Genomic DNA, 19,370 nt, shown 5'->3' on the forward strand with positions numbered 1-19,370 from the left:
ATAGTTATGGAAAAGGATAGGACTGGTCCTCAGGTTGAAGTCTTAAATTGGGGGAAGGCTAATTTCGATGGCATCAGACAGGAACTCTCAGAAGGAGGCAAATATCAGGTATAGGCAGCTGGGATAAAGCGAGTCCCTCGAGGAGTATAGGGGATGCAGGAGTACACTTAAGAAGGAAATTAGGAGGGCGAAAAGGGGCCATGAGATTTCCCTGGCAGATAAGATAAAAGTAGAATGTTAAAAGATTCTATAAGTATATTAAGAGTAAAAGGGTAGCTAGGGAGAAAGTAGGTTCCTTTAAAGATCAGTGTGGCAATCTATGTGTGGAGCCATGGGAAATGGGTGAGGTCTTAAAGTGAATACTTCTCATCTGTATTTACCGTGGAGAAGGTCATGGAAGCTAGTGAGTTCAAGGGAGGGAACAGCGATATCCTGGAGCATATCAACATTACAAAGGAGGAGGTGTTGGAGGTTTTGAAGCGCATTAAGGTGGATAAATCCCCAGGGCCTGACCAGGTGTATCCTATGATGCTATGGGAAGCAAGGGAGGAGATTGCTGGGGCCCTGGCAGATATTTTTGTATCATCATTAGTCACGGTAGAGGTACCGGAAGACTGGAGGATAGCTAATGTTGTGTCTTTATTTAAGAAGGGCAGCAGGGATAAGCCAGGGAACTACAGGCCAGTGAGACTTACATCAGTGGTGGGAAAGTTATTGGAAGGGATTCTGAGAGACAGGATTTATATGCATCTGGAAAGGCATGGTCTGATTAGGGATAGTCAGCATGGCTTTGTGCGTGGGAAATCATGTCTCACGAATTTGATTGAGTTTTTTGAGGATTTGACCAAGAGGATTGACGAGGGCAGGGTGATGGACGTTGTCTACATGGACTTTAGCAAGGCCTTTGACTAGGTCCCGCATGGTAGGCTGGTCCGGAAGGTTTGAACACATGGGATCCAGGGTGAGCTAACCAATTGGATACAAAAATTGGCTTGGTGATAGGAGGCAGAGGGTGGTGGTGGAGGGTTGTTTTTCAGATTGGAGGCCGGTGACCAGTGGTGTGCCGCAGGGATTGATGCTGGGCCCTCTGTTGTTTGTCATATATATTAATGACTTGGATGTGAATGTCGGGCATGGTCAGTACGTTTGCAGATGACACCAAAATTGGAGGGAGAGTGGACAGTCAAGAAGGTTGTCTAAGGTTACAAAAGGATATAGATCAACTGGGAAAGTGGGCAAGGGATTGGCAAGTGGAATTTAATGCAGACAAGTGTGAGGTGATGCATTTTGGGAACTTAAACCAGGGCAGGACATAGACAGTGAATGGCAGGACCCTGGGGAGTGTTGTTGAGTCGAGCGGCCTTGGTGTGCAAGTACATAGTTCCCTGAAAGTGGCAACACAGGTAGACAGGGTGGTGAAGAAGGCGTATGGCATGCTTGCCGAGGCATTGACTACAAGAGTTGGGACGTCATGTTACAGTTGTACATAACGTTGGTTCGGCCACACTTGGAGGACTGTGTGCAGTTCTGGTTGCCGCACTACAGGAAAGATGTGATTAAGCTAGAGAGGATGCAGAAAAGATTCACAAGGATGTTACCTGGTTTGGAGGGCCTGAGTTATAAAGAGAGATTGGATAGGCTGGGTCTGTTTTCCCTGGAGCGAAGGAGGCTGACAGGGGACATGATGGAGGTATATAAAATTATGAGAGGGGTAGATAGCCAGAGTCTACTTCCCATGATAGGAGTGACTAAAACTAGAGGCCATAGATTTAAGGTGAGAGGGAGGAGTTTTAAAGGGGATCAAAGGGGTAAATTGTTCACACAAAGAATAGTGGGTATCTGGAATGAGCTGCCAGAGGAGGTGGTGGAGGCAGGTACAGTAGCGACATTTAAGAGGCATCTGGACTGGTACTTGAATGAGAGAGTCATAGAGGGATATGGAATTAATGCAGGCAGGTGGGATTCGGCATGGACACAGTGGGCCGAAGGGCCTGTTTCTATGCTGTACGACTCTATGAGAATGCTCCACTTTCCTGTATTGTTTCTATTCAGGCTGAATTCATTTTCTGTTCGTCCCTCCCCATCTCCCCCACACCCCCTCACCCCCACCCTGCCCCGTCTTATTAGTTTAAAGCCTTTACCATCTCCTTGTTTGCCCTTTCCACTCGGACACAGGTCCCATCCCGGTTCAGGTGGAGTCTGTAAACTCAGTATAACTCCTTCCTGTGCCAGTACCGGTGCCAATGTTTCATTTAAAGGAACCCCTCTTTCCCACACCAGCTCTTTAGCCACACTTGAATTCTCCTGATCTGACTGTTTCTTTGCCAATTTACATGTGGCTTGGGAAATAATCCAGTGATTATTGCCCTTGAGGTCCTGCTTTTTAATTTAGCTCCAAACACCTGATATTCCCTCAGCAGGATCTCCTCCCGGTTCCTACATATGTCGTTTGTTCCAACATCGACCACGACAACTGGATTATTCCCACCCCTTCCAAATTGCTCTCCTGCCACCATAAGATATCCCTTACCCTGGCACCTTGTAGACAACGCACCCGACAGGATTCTCATTCATGTCTGCAGAGGACACTATCCATCCCTCTAATTAGAGAAACCCTTATCACTACCACATTCTATTCTGCTCTTTCCCTCTTGGACAGTCTTCTGAGCCACAGTACCTTGGTCTACATTGTGACTGTCCTCCCCACAGTCTTTCTCCTTGTCCTCACAGGTAACAAGTACATTGTACCTTTTGGACAGGACCTGTGTTTGAGGAACCTCCTTCTCAATCTCTCCTCAGTCCTCACCATGCTGCTCCCTAATGGTTACACCCTCTTCTTGAACCTGTGATTTTCTCTGAACTGTGACTGTGTTCTGGATAAAACTGTGAAGAAATTCCTCCCCCTCCCTTATGTTTGGGAATGTCTCTAACTCACATTCCTGCCCATTGACTCTGAGCTGGAATGACTGAAGATGGAGACATTTCCTGCTGGTGTGGGAATGTGGGACAGTCTCACTATCCACAAACTCCCACATCCTACAGTCACAACACGTAGCCTGCCCTGTCATCTCTAGTCTTTTATAATTAATTTGTTTATTGATAACCTGAATAAATGTAATTAGGTCTTTTAAAACAATTCATAATAAATGTATTAATTAGTTCATTTATCAAATTAATTTAATAAAGTAATAGATTTATTACCCCAAGCAATACTTTATTCAAATGCTGTCACTTAGAGAGACAAAAACACACTGTAATACTCACCAACCAATCACCTACCTTCTATCCCGTTACTTCCCTCTTTGATGTTTATTGACAGCTCCTGAATATATGAGGAGTTCTACAGTGTGAGATTCATTGTCAGTGATGGGAAAATCTGGTTATTAATTTCCTCAAGTCTTTTTCAGTGTTTCCTGTAACATTCAACAGAAAGTGAATTGTATCAGGTCCGGGTTTGATTCAGTTTGTTTCTCACTCTCTGTCTGTTTGTGTTTAGACTGGATTCCAATAATCTGGGAGATTCAGGAGTGAAACTATTGTCTGAGGCTTTGAGGAACCCAGACTGTAAAATACAGGACCTGGGGTAAGTACCAGATTGTGTGAGATTGTGTTTATAATAACTGGGTATCTGACACTGTACATTACTATTAATATCAGTAATAGTGTTATTAATAAACACTGGGAATTTACTCTAATTCCTGTCATTTCTCCATCTTTGATTCCAGGCTGGGAGGAAACAATCTCACAGATTCTTGTATCGAAGATCTTGCCTCCGCTCTCAGTACAAACCGGTCACTGACAGATCTGGACCTGAGTGATAATAATCTGGGAGATTCAGGAGTGAAACTACGGTCTGAAGCTCTGAGGAACACGGACTGTAAAATACAGAAATTGTGGTGAGTACCAGACTGTGTGAGATTGTGTTTATAATAACTGGATGTCTGACACTGTACGTTACTATTAATATCAGTAATGGTGTTATTAATAAACACTGGGAATTTACTCTAATTCCTGTTATTTCTCCATCTTTGATTCCAGGCTGGGAGGAAACAATCTCTCAGATTCTTGTATCGAGGATCTCGCCTCCGCTCTCAGTACAAACAGGTCACTGACGGATCTGGACCTGAGTGGTAATAATCTGGGAGATTCAGGAGTGAAACTACTGTCTGAGGCTCTGAAGAACCCAGACTGTAAAATACAGGAACTGTGGTAAGTGCCAGACTGTGTGAGATTGTGTTTATAATAACTGGGTATCTGACACTATGTTGCTATTAATATCAGTAATAGTGTTATTAATAAACACTGTGCATTATTATTAGTATCAGCAATGGTGTTATTACTAAGCACTGCATATTACTCTAGTAATAACATGATCAGTAATAATGTTATTAATAAACACTGGGGATTTACTCTAATTCCTGTTATTTCTCTATCTTTGATCCCAGGTTGGTAGGAAACAATCTCACAACTTCGTGTATCGATGATCTCGCATCTGCTCTCAGTACAAACCGATCACTGACGGATCTGAACCTGAATTATAATGAACTGGGAGATTCAGGAGTGAAACTACTGTCTGAGGCTCTGAGGAACCCGGACTGTAAAATACAGAAATTGTGGTAAGTGCGAATTGTATGTTAGTTGTATATTAATTGTGTGCAGATAGTGGGCATTGACTGGGGTTTCAATTCAGCACATATAAAGAGCCACTTATTGACACTGTGGTGTGATTGAGTGAGGAGGTGTATGTTTGTAATGCTAAACTCTAAATTAATGTAAGACTGAGTAAAGATTAGCTCCAGTAATATTCTTCACCAACTGGATTTCCAGAGTAGAATATGGTAACAGAGAATGGTCGCCTCAAGGTGAAGGTCGAAGGTTATGAAAAAAAGGCTGCGTTTGCTGACAATGTAACCACTAGGTGGCGCTGCACTGGCACAAGTGTAAATACAGCCTGCTGCACTAAAACGTCACTGTCTGCGGTGTTCGGGTAGCTGCCAGGACTAAAGATGGCGGTGCTCAAATAATCACAGAAAGGCAACTGAAACACATGGCAGCACACAATCGCTGTACATGGAGCGGGGTGGGTGGGTGGCGGGAGATGTGAGGGGTGAGGCAGCGGGCGGCCAGAGTGAGGATAGTGGGTGAGGAGCGGGGGGGAGTGGGGAAGGAGAACGAAGAGGGGTGGGGAGCAAGTGGTGGGGGGAGTGAGCGGGAGGAAGCAGGGAATGAGTGGCCTGCAGTCAGTGGCCGGGGGCTGGGGAGGAGGAGTGCACACTCGGACCCACCGCCACCAAGTTCTTCAGGCTGCTCTCCCCCCCCCGCTTCCCCCCTTGCTCACCCCCCGCTTCCCCCCCTCGCTCTCTCCCCGCTTCCCCCCCTCGCTCTCTGCCCACTTCCCCCTTTGCTCTCTCCCCGCTTCCCCCCCGCTTCCCCCTCTCGCTCACCCCCCGCTTACCCCCTCACTCTCCCGCCACTTCCCCCCTTGCTCAACCCCGCTTCCTCCCCTCGCTCTCCCTGCTTCCTCCCTCACTCTCTCCCCACTTCCCCCCTTGCTCAACCCCCGCTTTCTCCCCGCTTCCCCCCCCTCGCTCTCCCTGCTTCCCCCCTTACTCTCTCGCCGCATCCCCCCTTGCTCTCTCCCCGCCTCCCCCTTATTCTCTTCCCGCTTCCACCTTGCTCTCTCCCTGCTTTCCCCTCACTCTCTCCCTGCTTCCCCCTCGCTCTCTCCCTGCTTTCCCCCCACGCTCTCCCCATTGCCCCCCCAATGCTCTCTCCCCATTGCCCCCCCAATGCTCTCTCCCCATTGTCCCCCCAATGCTCTCTCCCCGCTTCCCCCCTCGCTCTCTCCCTGCTTCCCCCCACACTCTCTCCCCACTTCCCCCCTTGCTCACCCCCCGCTTTCTCCCCGCTTCCCCTCCCTCGCTCTCCCTGCTTCCCCCCTTACTCTCTCGCCGCATCCCCCCTTGCTCTCTCCCCGCATCCCCCCTTGCTCTCTCCCCGCCTCCCCCTTATTCTCTTCCCGTTTCCACCTCGCTCTCTCCCTGCTTCCCCCTCGCTCTCTCCCTGCTTCCCCCTCGCTCTCTCCCTGCTTCCCCCCTCGCTCTCTCCCTGCTTCCCCCCTCGCTCTCTCCCTGCTTCCCCCCTCGCTCTCTCCCCATTGCCCCCCCCAATGCTCTCTCCCCATTGCCCCCCCAATGCTCTCTCCCCATTGCCCCCCCAATGCTCTCTCCCCATTGCCCCCCCAATGCTCTCTCCCCATTGCCCCCCCAATGCTCTCTCCCCATTGCACCCCCCAATGCACTCTCCCCATTGCCCCCCCAATGCTCTCTCCCCATTGCCCCCACAATGCTCTCTCCCCATTGCCCCCCAATGCTCTCTCCCCGCTTCTCCCTTGCTCTCTCCCCGCTTCCCCCTCGCTCTCTCCCCGCTTGCCACGTGCTCTCTTCCCACTTCACCCGCCCCGCTCTCTCCCCATCTCCCCCCCCTCGCTCTCTCCCCGCTTCCCCCTCGCTCTCTCCCCGCTTCCCCCTCGCTCTCTCCCCGCTTCCCCCCTCGCTCTCTCCCCGCTTCCCCCCTCGCTCTCTCCCCGCTTCCCCCCTCGCTCTCTCCCCGCTTCCCCCCTCGCTCTCTCCCCGCTTCCCCCCTCGCTCTCTCCCCGCTTCCCCCCTCGATCTCTCCCCGCTTCCCCCCTCGCTCTCTCCCCGCTTCCCCCCTCGCTCTCTCCCCGCTTCCCCCCTCGCTCTCTCCCCGCTTCCCCCCTCGCTCTCTCCCCACTTCCCCCCTCGCTCTCTCCCCGCTTCCCCCCTCGCTCTCTCCCCGCTACCCCCTCGCTCTCTCCCCGCTTGCCCCTCGCTCTCTCCCCGCTTCCCCCCTCGCTCTCTCCCCGCTTCCCCCCTCGCTCTCTCCCCGCTTCCCCCCTCGCTCTCTCCCCGCTTCCCCCCTCGCTCTCTCCCCGCTTCCCCCCTCGCTCTCTCCCCGCTTCCCCCCTCGCTCTCTCCCCGCTTCCCCCCTCGCTCTCTCCCCGCTTCCCCCCTCGCTCTCTCCCCGCTTCCCCCCTCGCTCTCTCCCCGCTTCCCCCCTCGCTCTCTCCCCCGCTTCTCCGATCGCTCTCTCCCGCCTTCCCCCTCGCTCTCTCCCCGCTTCCCCCCCTCTCTCCCCGCTTCTCCCATCGCTCTCTCTCCCGCTTACCCCCTCGCTCTCTCCCCGCTTACCCCCTCGCTCTCTCCCCGCTTCCCCCCTCGCTCTCTCCCCGCTTCCCCCTCGCTCTCTCCCCGCTTCCCCCCTCGCTCTCTCCCCGCTTCCCCCCTCGCTCTCTCCCAGCTTCCCCCCTCGCTCTCTCCCCGCTTCCCCCTCGCTCTCTCCCCGCTTCCCCCCTCGCTCTCTCCCCGCTTCCCCCCTCGCTCTCTCCCCGCTTCCCCCCTCGCTCTCTCCCCGCTTCCCCCCTCGCTCTCTCCCCCGCTTCTCCCATCGCTCTCTCTCCCGCTTCCCCCCCTCGCTCTCTCCCCGCTTCCCCCCTCGCTCTCTCCCCGCTTCCCCCCCTCGCTCTCTCCCCGCTTCCCCCCCTCCATCTCTTTGCGCTTCCCCCTTGCTCTCTTCCTGCTTCCCCCCCTCGCTCTCTTGCCGCTTCCCCCCTCGCTCTCTTGCCGCTTCCCCCCTCGCTCTCTTGCCGCTTCCCCCCTCGCTCTCTTGCCGCTTCCCCCCTCGCTCTCTTGCCGCTTCCCCCCCTCGCTCTCTTGCCGCTTCCCCCCCTCGCTCTCTTGCCGCTTCCCCCCCTCGCTCTCTTGCCGCTTCCCCCCCTCGCTCTCTTGCCGCTTCCCCCCCTCGCTCTCTTGCCGCTTCCCCCCCTCGCTCTCTTGCCGCTTCCCCCCCTCGCTCTCTTGCCGCTTCCCCCCCTCGCTCTCTTGCCGCTTCCCCCCCTCGCTCTCTTGCCGCTTCCCCCCCTCGCTCTCTTGCCGCTTCCCCCCTCGCTCTCTTGCCGCTTCCCCCCCTCGCTCTCTTGCCGCTTCCCCCCCTCGCTCTCTTGCCGCTTCCCCCCCTCGCTCTCTTGCCGCTTCCCCCCCTCGCTCTCTTGCCGCTTCCCCCCCTCGCTCTCTTGCCGCTTCCCCCCCTCGCTCTCTTGCCGCTTCCCCCCTCGCTCTCTTGCCGCTTCCCCCCCGCTCTCTTGCCGCTTCCCCCCCCCGCTCTCTTGCCGCTTCCCCCCCTCGCTCTCTTGCCGCTTCCCCCCCTCGCTCTCTTGCCGCATTTCCCCCCTCGCCCTCTTGCCGCTTCCCCCCTCGCTCTCTTGCCGCTTCCCCCCCTCGCTCTCTTGCCGCTTCCCCCCCTCGCTCTCTTGCCGCTTCACCCCCTCGCTCTCTCCCCGCTTCCCCCCTCGCTCTCTCCCCGCTTCCCCCTCCGCTTCCCCCTCTCGCTCACCCCCCGCTTCCCCCTCTCGCTCACCCCCCGCTTCCCCCCTCACTCTCCCCCCACTTCCCCCCTTGCTCAACCCCGCCTCCCCCCCTCGCTGTCCCTGCTTCCTCCCTCACTCTCTCCCCACTTCCCCCCTTGCTCACCCCCCGCTTTCTCCCCGCTTCCCCCCCTCGCTCTCCCTGCTTCCCCCTTACTCTCTCGCCGCATTCCCCCTTGCTCTCTCCCCGCCTCCCCCTTATTCTCTTCCCGCTTCCACCTTGCTCTCTCCCTGCTTCACCCTCGTTCTCTCCCTGCTTCCCCCTCGCTCTCTCCCTGCTTCCCCCTCGCTCTCTCCCTGCTTCCCCCCCCACGCTCTCCCAATTGCCCCCCCAATGCTCTCTCCCCATTGCCCCCCCAATGCTCACTCCCCGCTTCCCCCCTCGCTCTCTCCCTGCTTGCCCCCTCGCTCTCCCTGCTTCCCCCTCACTCTCTCCCCACTTCCCCCCTTGCTCACCCCCCGCTTTCTCCGCGCTTCCCCCCCTCGCTCTCCCTGCTTCCCCCCTTACTCTCTCGCCGCATCCCCCCTTGCTCTCTCCCAGCCTCCCCCTTATTCTCTTTCCGCTTCCACCTTGCTCTCTCCCTGCTTCCCCCTCGCTCTCTCCCTGCTTCCCCCTCGCTCTCTCCCTGCTTCCCCCTCGCTCTCTCCCTGCTTCCCCCTCGCTCTCTCCCTGCTTCCCCCTCGCTCTCTCCCTGCTTCCCCCTCGCTCTCTCCCTGCTTCCCCCTCGCTCTCTCCCTGCTTCCCCCTCGCTCTCTCCCTGCTTCCCCCTCGCTCTCTCCCTGCTTCCCCCTCGCTCTCTCCCTGCTTCCCCCTCGCTCTCTCCCTGCTTCCCCCTCGCTCTCTCCCTGCTTCCCCCTCGCTCTCTCCCTGCTTCCCCCTCGCTCTCTCCCTGCTTCCCCCTCGCTCTCTCCCTGCTTCCCCCTCGCTCTCTCCCTGCTTCCCCCTCTCTCTCTCCCTGCTTCCCCCTCGCTCTCTCCCTGCTTCCCCCTCGCTCTCTCCCTGCTTCCCCCTCGCTCTCTCCCTGCTTCCCCCTCGCTCTCTCCCTGCTTCCCCCTCGCTCTCTCCCTGCTTCCCCCTCGCTCTCTCCCTGCTTCCCCCTCGCTCTCTCCCTGCTTCCCCCTCGCTCTCTTGCCGCTTCCCCCCTCGCTCTCTTGCCGCTTCCCCCCTCGCTCTCTTGCCGCTTCCCCCCCTCGCTCTCTTGCCGCTTCCCCCCCTCGCTCTCTTGCCGCTTCCCCCCCTCGCTCTCTTGCCGCTTCCCCCCCTCGCTCTCTTGCCGCTTCCCCCCCTCCCTCTCTTGCCGCTTCCCCCCCACGCTCTCTTGCCGCTTCCCCCCCTCGCTCTCTTGCCGCATTCCCCCCTCGCTCTCTTGCCGCTTCACCCCCTCGCTCTCTTCCCGCTTCACCCACTCGCTCTCTCGCCGCTTCCCCCCCTCGCTCTCTTCCCGCTTCACCCACTCGCTCTCCACCCACTCCCCCCCCGCCTCGCTTTCCACCCACTTGCCCCCTTGCTGTCTACCCGCTTCCCCCCCTCTCTCCCCGCTTCCCACCTTTATAATAAATGGCTATCTGACACTGTACGTTACTATTAATATACATTGTGCATTATTATTAGTATCAGTAATGGTGTTATTACTAAGCACTGCATATTACTCTAGTAATAACACCATCAGTAATAATGTTATTAATAAACGCTGGGGATTGACTCTAATTCCTGTTATTTCTCTATCTTTGATCCCAGGCTGGTAGGAAACAATCTCACAGATTCTTGTATCGAAGATCTCGCATCTACTCTCAGTACAAACCGATCACTGACGGATCTGGACCTGAGTTATAATAAACTGGGAGATTCAGGAGTGAAACTACTGTCTGAGGCTCTGAGGAACCCGGACTGTAAAATACAGAAACTGGAGTATGTGCTAATTATATATTAATTATGTGCAGATAGTGGGCATTGACTAGGGTTTCAGTTGAGCACATATAAAGAGACACTTATTGATATTGTGGTGTGTTTGAGTGAGGCGGTGTATGTTTGTAATGCTAAACTCTAAATTAATGTAAGACTGAGTAAAGATTAGCTCCAGTAATATTCTTCACCAACTGGATTTCCAGAGTAGAATATGGTAACAGAGAATGGTCGCCTCAAGGTGAAGGTCGAAGGTTATGAAAAAAAGGCTGCGTTTGCTGACAATGTAACCACTAGGTGGCGCTGCACTGGCACAAGTGTAAATGCAGCCTGCTGCACTGAAACGTCACTGTCTGCGGTGTTCGGGCAGCTGCCAGGACTAAAGATGGCAGTGTTCAAATAATCACAGAAAGGCAACCAAACCCATGGCAGCACACAATCGAGGGGGGAGGGGGGAGAGGGAGGGGTGAGGCAGTGGGCGGCCAGAGTGAGGATAGTGGGTGAGGAGCGGGGGGGGAGTGGGGAAGGAGAACGAAGAGGGGTGGGGAGAGGGGAGCGAAGAGGGGAGTGGGGAGCGAGTGGTCAGGGGAGTGAGCGGGGGGAAGCAGGGAGTGAGTGGCCTGCAGTCAGTGGCCGGGGGCTGGGGAGGAGGAGTGCACACTCGCATCCACTGCCACCATGTTCTGCAGGCTGCTCTCCCCCCGCTTTCCCCCCCTCGCTCTCCCCTGGCTTCCCCCCCTCGCTCTCTCCCCGGCTTTCCCCCCTCGCTCTCTCCCCGGCTTCCCCCCCCTCGCTCTCTCCCCGGCTCCCCCCCCCCCTCGCTCTCTCACCGGCTTCCCCCCCCCCTCGCTCTCTCACCGGTTTCCCCCCCCCTCGCTCTCTCACCGGCTTCCCCCCCCTCGCTCTCTCACCGGCTTCCCCCCCCCTCGCTCTCTCACCGGCTTCCCCCCCCTCGCTCTCTCACCGGCTTCCCCCCCCCTCGCTCTCTCACCGGCTTCCCCCCCTCGCTCTCTCACCGGCTTCCCCCTCCTCGCTCTCTCACCGGCTTCCCCCCCCTCGCTCTCTCATCGGCTTCCCCCCTCGCTCTCTCAACGGCTTCCCCCCCTCGCTCTCTCCCCGCTTCCCCCCCTCGCTCTCTCCCCGCTTCCCCCCCTCGCTCTCCCCTCGCTCTCCCCTCGCTTCCCCCCTCGCTCTCCCCTCGCTTCCCCCCCTCGCTCTCCCCTCGCTTACCCCCCTCGATCTCTCCTCGCTTCCCCCCCTCGCTCTCTCCTCGCTTCCCCCCCCTCGCTTCCCCCGCTTCCCTCCCTCGCTCTCTCCCCGCATCCTCCCCTCGCCCTCTCCCCGCTTACCCCCCCCTTGCTCTCTCCCTGCTTCCCCCCCTCGCTCTCTCCCCGGCTTTCCCCCCTCGCTCTCTCCCCGGCTTCCCCCCCCTCGCTCTCTCCCCGGCTTCCCCCCCCCTCGCTCTCTCACCGGCTTCCCCCCCCCTCGCTCTCTCACCGGTTTCCCCCCCCTCGCTCTCTCACCGGCTTCCCCCCCCCTCGCTCTCTCACCGGCTTCCCCCCCCTCGCTCTCTCACCGGCTTCCCCCCCTCGCTCTCTCACCGGCTTCCCCCCCCCTCGCTCTCTCACCGGCTTCCCCCCCCTCGCTCTCTCACCGGCTTCCCCCCCCTCGCTCTCTCACCGGCTTCCCCCCCCTCGCTCTCTCACCGGCTTCCCCCCCCTCGCTCTCTCACCGGCTTCCCCCCCCTCGCTCTCTCAACGGCTTCCCCCCCCTCGCTCTCTCAACGGCTTCCCCCCCCTCGCTCTCTCCCCGCTTCCCCCCCTCGCTCTCTCCCCGCTTCCCCCCCTCGCTCTCCCCTCGCTCTCTCCCCTCTTCCCCCCCCTCGCTCTCTCCCCGCTTCCCCCCCTCGCTCTCTCCCCGCTTCCCCCCCCTCGCTCTCTCCCCGCTTCCCCCCCTCGCTCTCTCCCCGTTTCCCCCCCTCGCTCTCTCCCCGCTTCCCCCCCTCGCTCTCTCCCCGCTTCCCCCCTCGCTCTCTCCCCGCTTCCCCCCCTCGCTCTCTCCCCGCTTCCCCCCCTCGCTCTCTCCCCGCTTCCCCCCCTCGCTCTCTCCCCGCTTCCCCCCCTCGCTCTCTCCCCGCTTCCCCCCCTCGCTCTCTCCCCGCTTCCCCCCCTCGCTCTCTCCCCGCTTCCCCCCTCGCTCTTTCCCCGCTTCCCCCCCTCGCTCTCTCCCCGCTTCCCCCCCTCGCTCTCTTCCCGCTTCCCCCTCTCTCTCTTCCCGCTTCCCCCTCTCTCTCTTCCCGCTTCCCCCTCGCTCTCTTACCACTTCCCCCTCCTCGCTCTCATCTTGCTTCCCCCCCCTCGCTCTCATCTTGCTACCTCCCCGCTCTCATCTCGCTTCCTCCCCTCGCTCTCTTCCCGCTTTCCCCCTCGCTCTCTTCCCGCTTTCCCCCTCGCTCTCTTCCCGCTTCCCCCTCTCTCTCTTCCCGCTTCCCCCTCTCTCTCTTCCCGCTTCCCCCTCTCTCTCTTCCCGCTTCCCCCTCTCTCTCTTCCCGCTTCCCCCTCTCTCTCTTCCCGCTTCCCCCTCGCTCTCTTCCCGCTTCCCCCTCGCTCTCTTTCCACTTCCCCCTCCCCGCTCTCATCTCGCTTCCCCCCCGCGCTCTCTTTCTGCTTCCCCCACCCAGCTTTCTTCCCGCTTCCCCCCCTCGCTCTCTTCCTGCTTCCCCCCTTTATAATAATTGGGTATCTGACACTACGTTACTATTAATATCAGTGATAGTGTTATTAATATACATTGTGCATTATTATTAGTATCAGCAATAGTGTTATTACTAAGCACTGCATATTACTCTAGTAATAACAGCATCAGTAATAATGTTATTAGTAAACACTAGGGATTTACTCTAATTCCTGTTATTTCTCCATCTTTGATCCCAGGCTGGAAAATAACAATCTCACAGCTTCTTGTATCGAAGTTCTCGCCTCCGCTGTCAGTACAAACCGGTCACTGACGGATCTGGACCTGAGTGATAATAAACTGGGAGATTCAGGAGTGAAACAACTTTCTGAGGCTCTGAGGAACCCGGACTGTAAAATGCAGGATCTGTGGTAAGTGCTAATTGCATATTAATTCTGTTTAGATAGTGGGCAGTAACTGGGGTTTCACTTGAGCTCCTATCAAGAGACACTTATCAATACTGTGGTGTGGTTGAGTGAGGAGGTGTCTGTTTGTAATGCTAAACTCTAAACTAATGTAAGACTGAATAAAGATTAACTCCAGTAATATTCTTCACCAACTGGCTTTCCAGAGTAGAATATGGGAACACAGAATGGTTGCCTCAAGGTGAAGGTCGAAGGTTATGAAAAAAAGGCTGCGTTTGCTGACAATGTAACCACTAGGTGGCGCTGCACTGGCACAAGTGTAAATACAGCCTGCTGCACTGAAACGTCGATGTCTGCGGTGTTCGGGTAGCTGCCAGGACTAAATATGGCGCTGCTCAAATAATCACAGAAAGGCAACCAAACCCATGGCAGCACACACGTGCCAACCAGTCCTGGCAATGCGGAATGCCACACACGTGCAGAGAGTAGGAGCCTGTTTGCACATGTGTACAGCTCGGTGTAGTCTGATGATGTCAGGCTGCTCAATTCAACACAAAACAAAAACAATCGAACCCGAACTGCTTCACCCCTCAATAGCAGTGATCACCACTTCCACCCCCTGTCAAATACACCACTCCCTCCCGCGATTGCCGCTTCTCTTTCCCGCTCCCTCCCACACACATCTTCCTGCCACTCCCGACTTCTTGCCACTCCATTTCACCATTCTCTCCCGTACCCGTCTGCTCGCTGTTCCCTCCCGCTGCTCGATCCCCACCTCACCACCCAGAGAAGCAGCGGGGATGCTGGGGCTGCGTGTGTGGGTGACAGAAGTGAGTACGGCAGGAAGCGAGTGGCGGGATGGAGCAGCAGAGGTGGCCGGGGCAGTTGGAGGGTGTGGGTGGGGATTTAGCAGCGAGGCAGGATGGAGCAGTGAAGAGTCGGGAGTGGAGAGCAGGCGGGCACGGGAGAGAACAGTGGGAGAGAGTGAGGAAGAGAAGCAGCGACTGAGGTGTGACGGCGGGAGGGAGCGGGGTACTGTTGGAGGGAGAGAGATTGTGAACACGGCCACTGAGGGGTGAAGCAACACTCGGACATTATTACGTCTGATGTCATTACGTGGTGACGTTGACACAACCGTGCACAGACCCATACTGGCAAGCTGGCCACTAATAACAGACAAAAATCTACAATCCTCGCAGCAATGATCAGAAATAGCCGAAAGCAAGTGTAAATTGTTGGGCTTTGATTACCCTCCGATGTTCTCGGAATCTGAACCATATGACCAGGTTAGGTGAAAGTGATTGTTCTTGATATCGAGGCAGCATTTGACCGAGTGGGACATCAAGGAGCCCGAGGCAAATTGAAGTTAGTGGGAATCAGGGGGAAAACTCTCCACTGGTTGGTGTTATGAGCGAGGATGGAGGAGTGCACTGTCTTTCTCTAGTTCCACTTCTCCACAGGTCACAACATATATTTAAATGTTTTACCCAGTTACCGATACAGACAATTATATACTTCATCTATTTCAGTTTCTGAATAAAAATCTACCAACCAAGTTTCTTTAATAATAAACAAAATTATTAATTTATTATAAAACAAGACTCATTTCATAAAGATGCAAAGGTTATTAACACACAGGTTGAAATGTGAAAGTATAAATATATTCCCTTCGAACATCAACACTTACAAGTTTCACACCATTTAAAAAACACTCTGCTTTTCTATTTTTACAACCAAAGTGAATAACTTTACACTTCCCGACATTATATTCCATCTACCATTCTCAACTGCTCAGATACTGAAGTAGTCCATGTCCCCATGAGGCCAGACCTGGACAACATCCAGGCTTGGGCTGACAAGTGCTAAGTAACATTCATGCCAAACAAGTGCCAGGCAATGCTCATCTTCAACAAGTGAGAATCTAACCATCTCCCCTTGACATTCAACGGCATTAACATCACTGGATCCCCACTATCAACATCCTGGGTGTTACCATTGACCAGAAACTGAACTGGAGCAGCATTATAAATACTGTGTCTACAAGAGCAGGTCTGAGGCTGGAAATTCTCCAGTGAGTAGTCAACCCCCTGACTCCCCAAACCTGTCTACCATCTACAAGGCACAAATCAAGAGTGTGATAGAATACTGTCCACTTGCCTGAATGAGGGCAGCTCCAACAACACTCAGGAAGTTCAACACCATCCAGGATAAATGCAGCCCATTTGATCGACACCCCATCCACCACCTTAAACATTCACTCCCTCCACCAGGGACAGACAGTGACAGCAGAGTGTACCAGATACAAGATGTACTACAGCAACTCACCATGCCTCCTTCAACAGCATCTTCCAAACCCGCGACCTCTTCCATCTCGAAGGAAAAGGCAGCAGATGCGTGGGAAGTTTTCCTCCAGGCCACACACCATCCTGACTTGAGAATATATCACCGTTCCTTCACTGTTGCGAGATCAACATCCTGGAATTCCCTCTCTAACAGCATTGTGGATATACCTACACCAGATAGACTGCAGAGCTTCAAGAAGGCAGCTCACCACCACCTTCCCAAGGGCAATTAGGGATGGGCAACAAATACTGGTCTTTCCAGTGACACCCACATCCCACAAAACAAATAAGTATAAAAAATAACCAGTGGAAGAATGAAGTGGAGATGTGGATATGGGTTGTGTCCCGATGAGAAATCTGGAGAAATGTGTGTTTAAGTTCCCATCCCTAGGTGACCCAAAGAACATGAAACTAGTCATTTTTAGCGATGGTTTACATGCTAATCTTCCTGATGGGTATTCTAGTGCAGCTGGTTTCATAATATTACTGATGGGTGAAAATGGGAGATACTGTCCTTCAGCTTGGGAAGCTCAGAAAATAAAAAGGGTTGTTAAAAGTACTTCAGCTGATTGACACACTGGCCCTTGTGGAGACAGTGGATATGGGATTCTATTTGTCAAATATTGTAAGTGAGATTCTATACCAGGGGTTTACTGAAGATCACATACTCATTGAATGTTATGTAGATAATTGTTCATTGTTGGCTGATGCACATTCTACTAAAAGTGTCAGAAAAGGTTCCAGATCGATCTTGCTGGCTTGAAAGAAATGCCGGTTCAGTGTGAAAGAACGAGTTGGTGATGCAGAGGTTATGATAGGTACACAACTCCAGCAGTCTCTGTCCATTCGAATTCATCCTTCCAATGCCATAGCGCCCGAGGCAGGAGGGCCATGAGTCATGGTCGGCCCCAACCCTGGCGTTAAAGTCCCCCAGCAGGAACAGATGTTCAGTATTGGGGATGCTACTAATGATATTATGGAGTTCCTCGTAGAACTGGTCTTTAACTTCAGGTGGGGAGCAGAGTGTTAGAGCTTAGATGCTGAGTAAGTGTACTGGACCAGAGGCGGTGAGCAGTCCAATGGACAGTATGCGTTCCGAGCTATTTGAAGGTGGCTCGATCATGCTGAGCAAAAGATTTCTGATGGCGAAGCACACTCCATGCTGTCTTGGTTCTTCAGGATCCCTACCCTGCCAGTAGAAGGTGTAGTCTTGCTCTCTTAGAGATCCACTCACAGGCAGGCGTGTCTCCTGAAGTGCTGCAATGAAGTGCTGGCATTGAGTCCACTGAGCTCATTGTCAATGATGGCAGTCTTCCAAGAATCGTTGGTTTGTGTAAGGTTTTCCGACATGCCAGGAGACATAGTTCTGACATTCCAGTTTGCAAAACGACGGGCTGGTACCTTCTTTCCTTTTTTTGTCATGCTTGGTGCAGTGTTACATTCCACTTGTCGGGCAATGACCCTGAGTTCCAAGCACCCATTGAAGCAGGTGGACTGTGGTGGGACAGAACCTTAGTGACCGGGGGCTGCCCAGTTTGAGGCGGGCAGTAGCTGTCCAGTGAGATGCGATGACCTCTCCCAGTCTTTCCTGTTCAGTTTGTTCAAATCTCATCTACTTTGTGGAAATGGTGAAAAACCTTTCAACATCTTTACTAATGAATATTATTATTAATTATTATTTATTAATATAAGTAATAGTGTTATTAATGAACGCTGGAGATTTACACATTCCTGTTATTTCTCTCTCTGATCCCCAGTCTATGGGGTGTCGGTCTCACAGATTCTTGTGCCGAGGCTCTTGCCTCTGCTCTCAGTGCAAACCAGTCACTGATGGAGCTGAAACTGGGATCAAACTCCTTCACAGACCAATCTGTCCCTGCTTTCCACCGCCTCATACTGAACTGCAGGAGTCTGGAGAAGATCTGGTGAGTGTTTGTGTTAATGTTTAATGTAATAAATAAAATATAAATGGGATTCAGTCATTCTTATCAGTAATATCTCTGTAATTATTATTGAAATATTAATCCCAGTCTCCCTGTTATTTACACTATTGTTCAATCTGTTTATTTCCTGTTTAATCTTTAATCTGTTTCAGTTTAGGGGGGAATCAGTTCAGTTCAAATGTAAAGAATCAGCTGAAGTCGCTGCAGGGTACAGGACCCGGACTGGATGTGTTTCTGTGAACATTTCAATTTGTAAATATCACTGGTCTCTCTACATGAATATTTTTGGCCAATTTTCTGTCCTTCCCCTTTAATTGGCCGTGCTCCAGGTTTAATTCTTATTGGCTGTTTCACTGTTTCTAGTTCGAGCTGAGCGAGTGTCATCTCCCATTGTGACTTGAGAGGCCCAGCAACAGGGTCACGTGACTCAGCCGCCCGGCCCCACAGCGCTGTTTCTGTAGGATATCCGGGACTGAATGTTCCCCAATGGGGCACTGGGGAAATGTACAGACAGGAAGGGTCCAGGGTGGGGCTCAGTCTGGGCTGCAGTGGAACACTGGTAATTACACTCAATATCCCTGACCCTGCTGGGAAGTGAACCTGTGTGTGTTCAGGATGGAGACAGGCTCTGTTCAGCTTGGATAGATCCCACCGTCCAATAGATACCAATACCCAGTGTCTGGGGTCACCCAGAGAGAGTATCCTATTGGGGAGGTTCCTGAAACTGGTGCACCCAGGATGGGTCAGCACTGCGAGAGGAGAAATGGGGAAAGTGTCAGTCAGGAATCCCACTGTTCTGTCTGGGTGATCGTGAGCATTTGTAGTGTTTAAGGATCCTGAACTTAACGTGTTTCTGGCACCAACATGGGAGCAGGTACTGGTGTTACCATGGAAATTAAACATTGTGTACTTACTGTGGACTGAATTTTCAAACGGAATCACCTGAGACTGCAAACCATGAGATTGTGAAAAGGTGCAATGACCCTGTGAAACATCCTGAGGAAACTGAGGGGTCGATGAACGGACTTGTTACCTGTACTCACCTGGATTTGTATAATGACTTCCACTTGGAAATGTTTTATTAAACTTCACCTCTGTATCACTGCCTCCTGGATGATGTAACAGTACTGATGAGAATTGTTATTGTGTGATGTTGAATTAAATGATGTATTATCTTAACAAGTACATCTCAGGACTTCTTAACAACTTCAAATTTGAGAACAGTTTGAGAGTTTTGACCATGGAATCCCTTCTTATATTTTCTGGTCATAGAAAAGCCTCTGGAGACTGAGTTCATTCAATCGTGACCTCACTATTGTTTGAATTGTCCAATTAGGAAACGATCTGTCCACCCAAACCAGGTCAGAATCTCAAAATCTCTGACTTCCCACACTCGGACTCCTATCAGCTCGAATGTGAACACCTGGTAAAAGCAAGTCGAAATGATGTGGCCTTAACATCCAGCTAATTTGCCTCGGCACTACCTATATCTGAGCCTCTGAGATTCTGCTAAGGTGTTTATCTTTTACTTCTCACACAGCAGGTCACCTGTTTTCACACTCTACTGCATCTCTGTTGAAGTTTACTATTGACCAGGGTTATAAAGTTACAATCAGATCTAGGCTGATCAGGGTGATGTCA

The 19,370-nt window shown here is 53.6% G+C and overlaps 1 protein-coding gene across 9 annotated transcripts in view; it reads left to right on the forward strand.

Annotated features, from left to right (window-relative positions):
• LOC137361430 (NACHT, LRR and PYD domains-containing protein 3-like) overlaps positions 1–18,040 on the forward strand; it is a 110,644-nt gene extending 92,604 nt beyond the window's left edge. For 8 of the 9 annotated variants that reach the window (XM_068026288.1, XM_068026287.1, XM_068026282.1 and 5 more), the window contains 8 exons: positions 3,497–3,583; positions 3,726–3,896; positions 4,039–4,209; positions 4,446–4,616; positions 10,182–10,352; positions 13,280–13,450; positions 17,544–17,711; positions 17,882–18,040. In XM_068026288.1, coding sequence (XP_067882389.1) covers positions 3,497–3,583; positions 3,726–3,896; positions 4,039–4,209; positions 4,446–4,616; positions 10,182–10,352; positions 13,280–13,450; positions 17,544–17,711; positions 17,882–17,969 — 1,198 coding nt within the window. In that variant the 3' untranslated portion in view covers positions 17,970–18,040. The remainder of the gene's footprint in view (positions 1–3,496; positions 3,584–3,725; positions 3,897–4,038; positions 4,210–4,445; positions 4,617–10,181; positions 10,353–13,279; positions 13,451–17,543; positions 17,712–17,881) is intronic. The other variant, XM_068026289.1, reaches the window with a different exon arrangement.
• The last annotated feature ends 1,330 nt before the right edge of the window (positions 18,041–19,370 follow it).

This window comes from Heterodontus francisci, unplaced genomic scaffold (genome assembly GCF_036365525.1).
Source record: "Heterodontus francisci isolate sHetFra1 unplaced genomic scaffold, sHetFra1.hap1 HAP1_SCAFFOLD_106, whole genome shotgun sequence".
NCBI classification, from domain to species: domain Eukaryota; kingdom Metazoa; phylum Chordata; class Chondrichthyes; order Heterodontiformes; family Heterodontidae; genus Heterodontus; species Heterodontus francisci.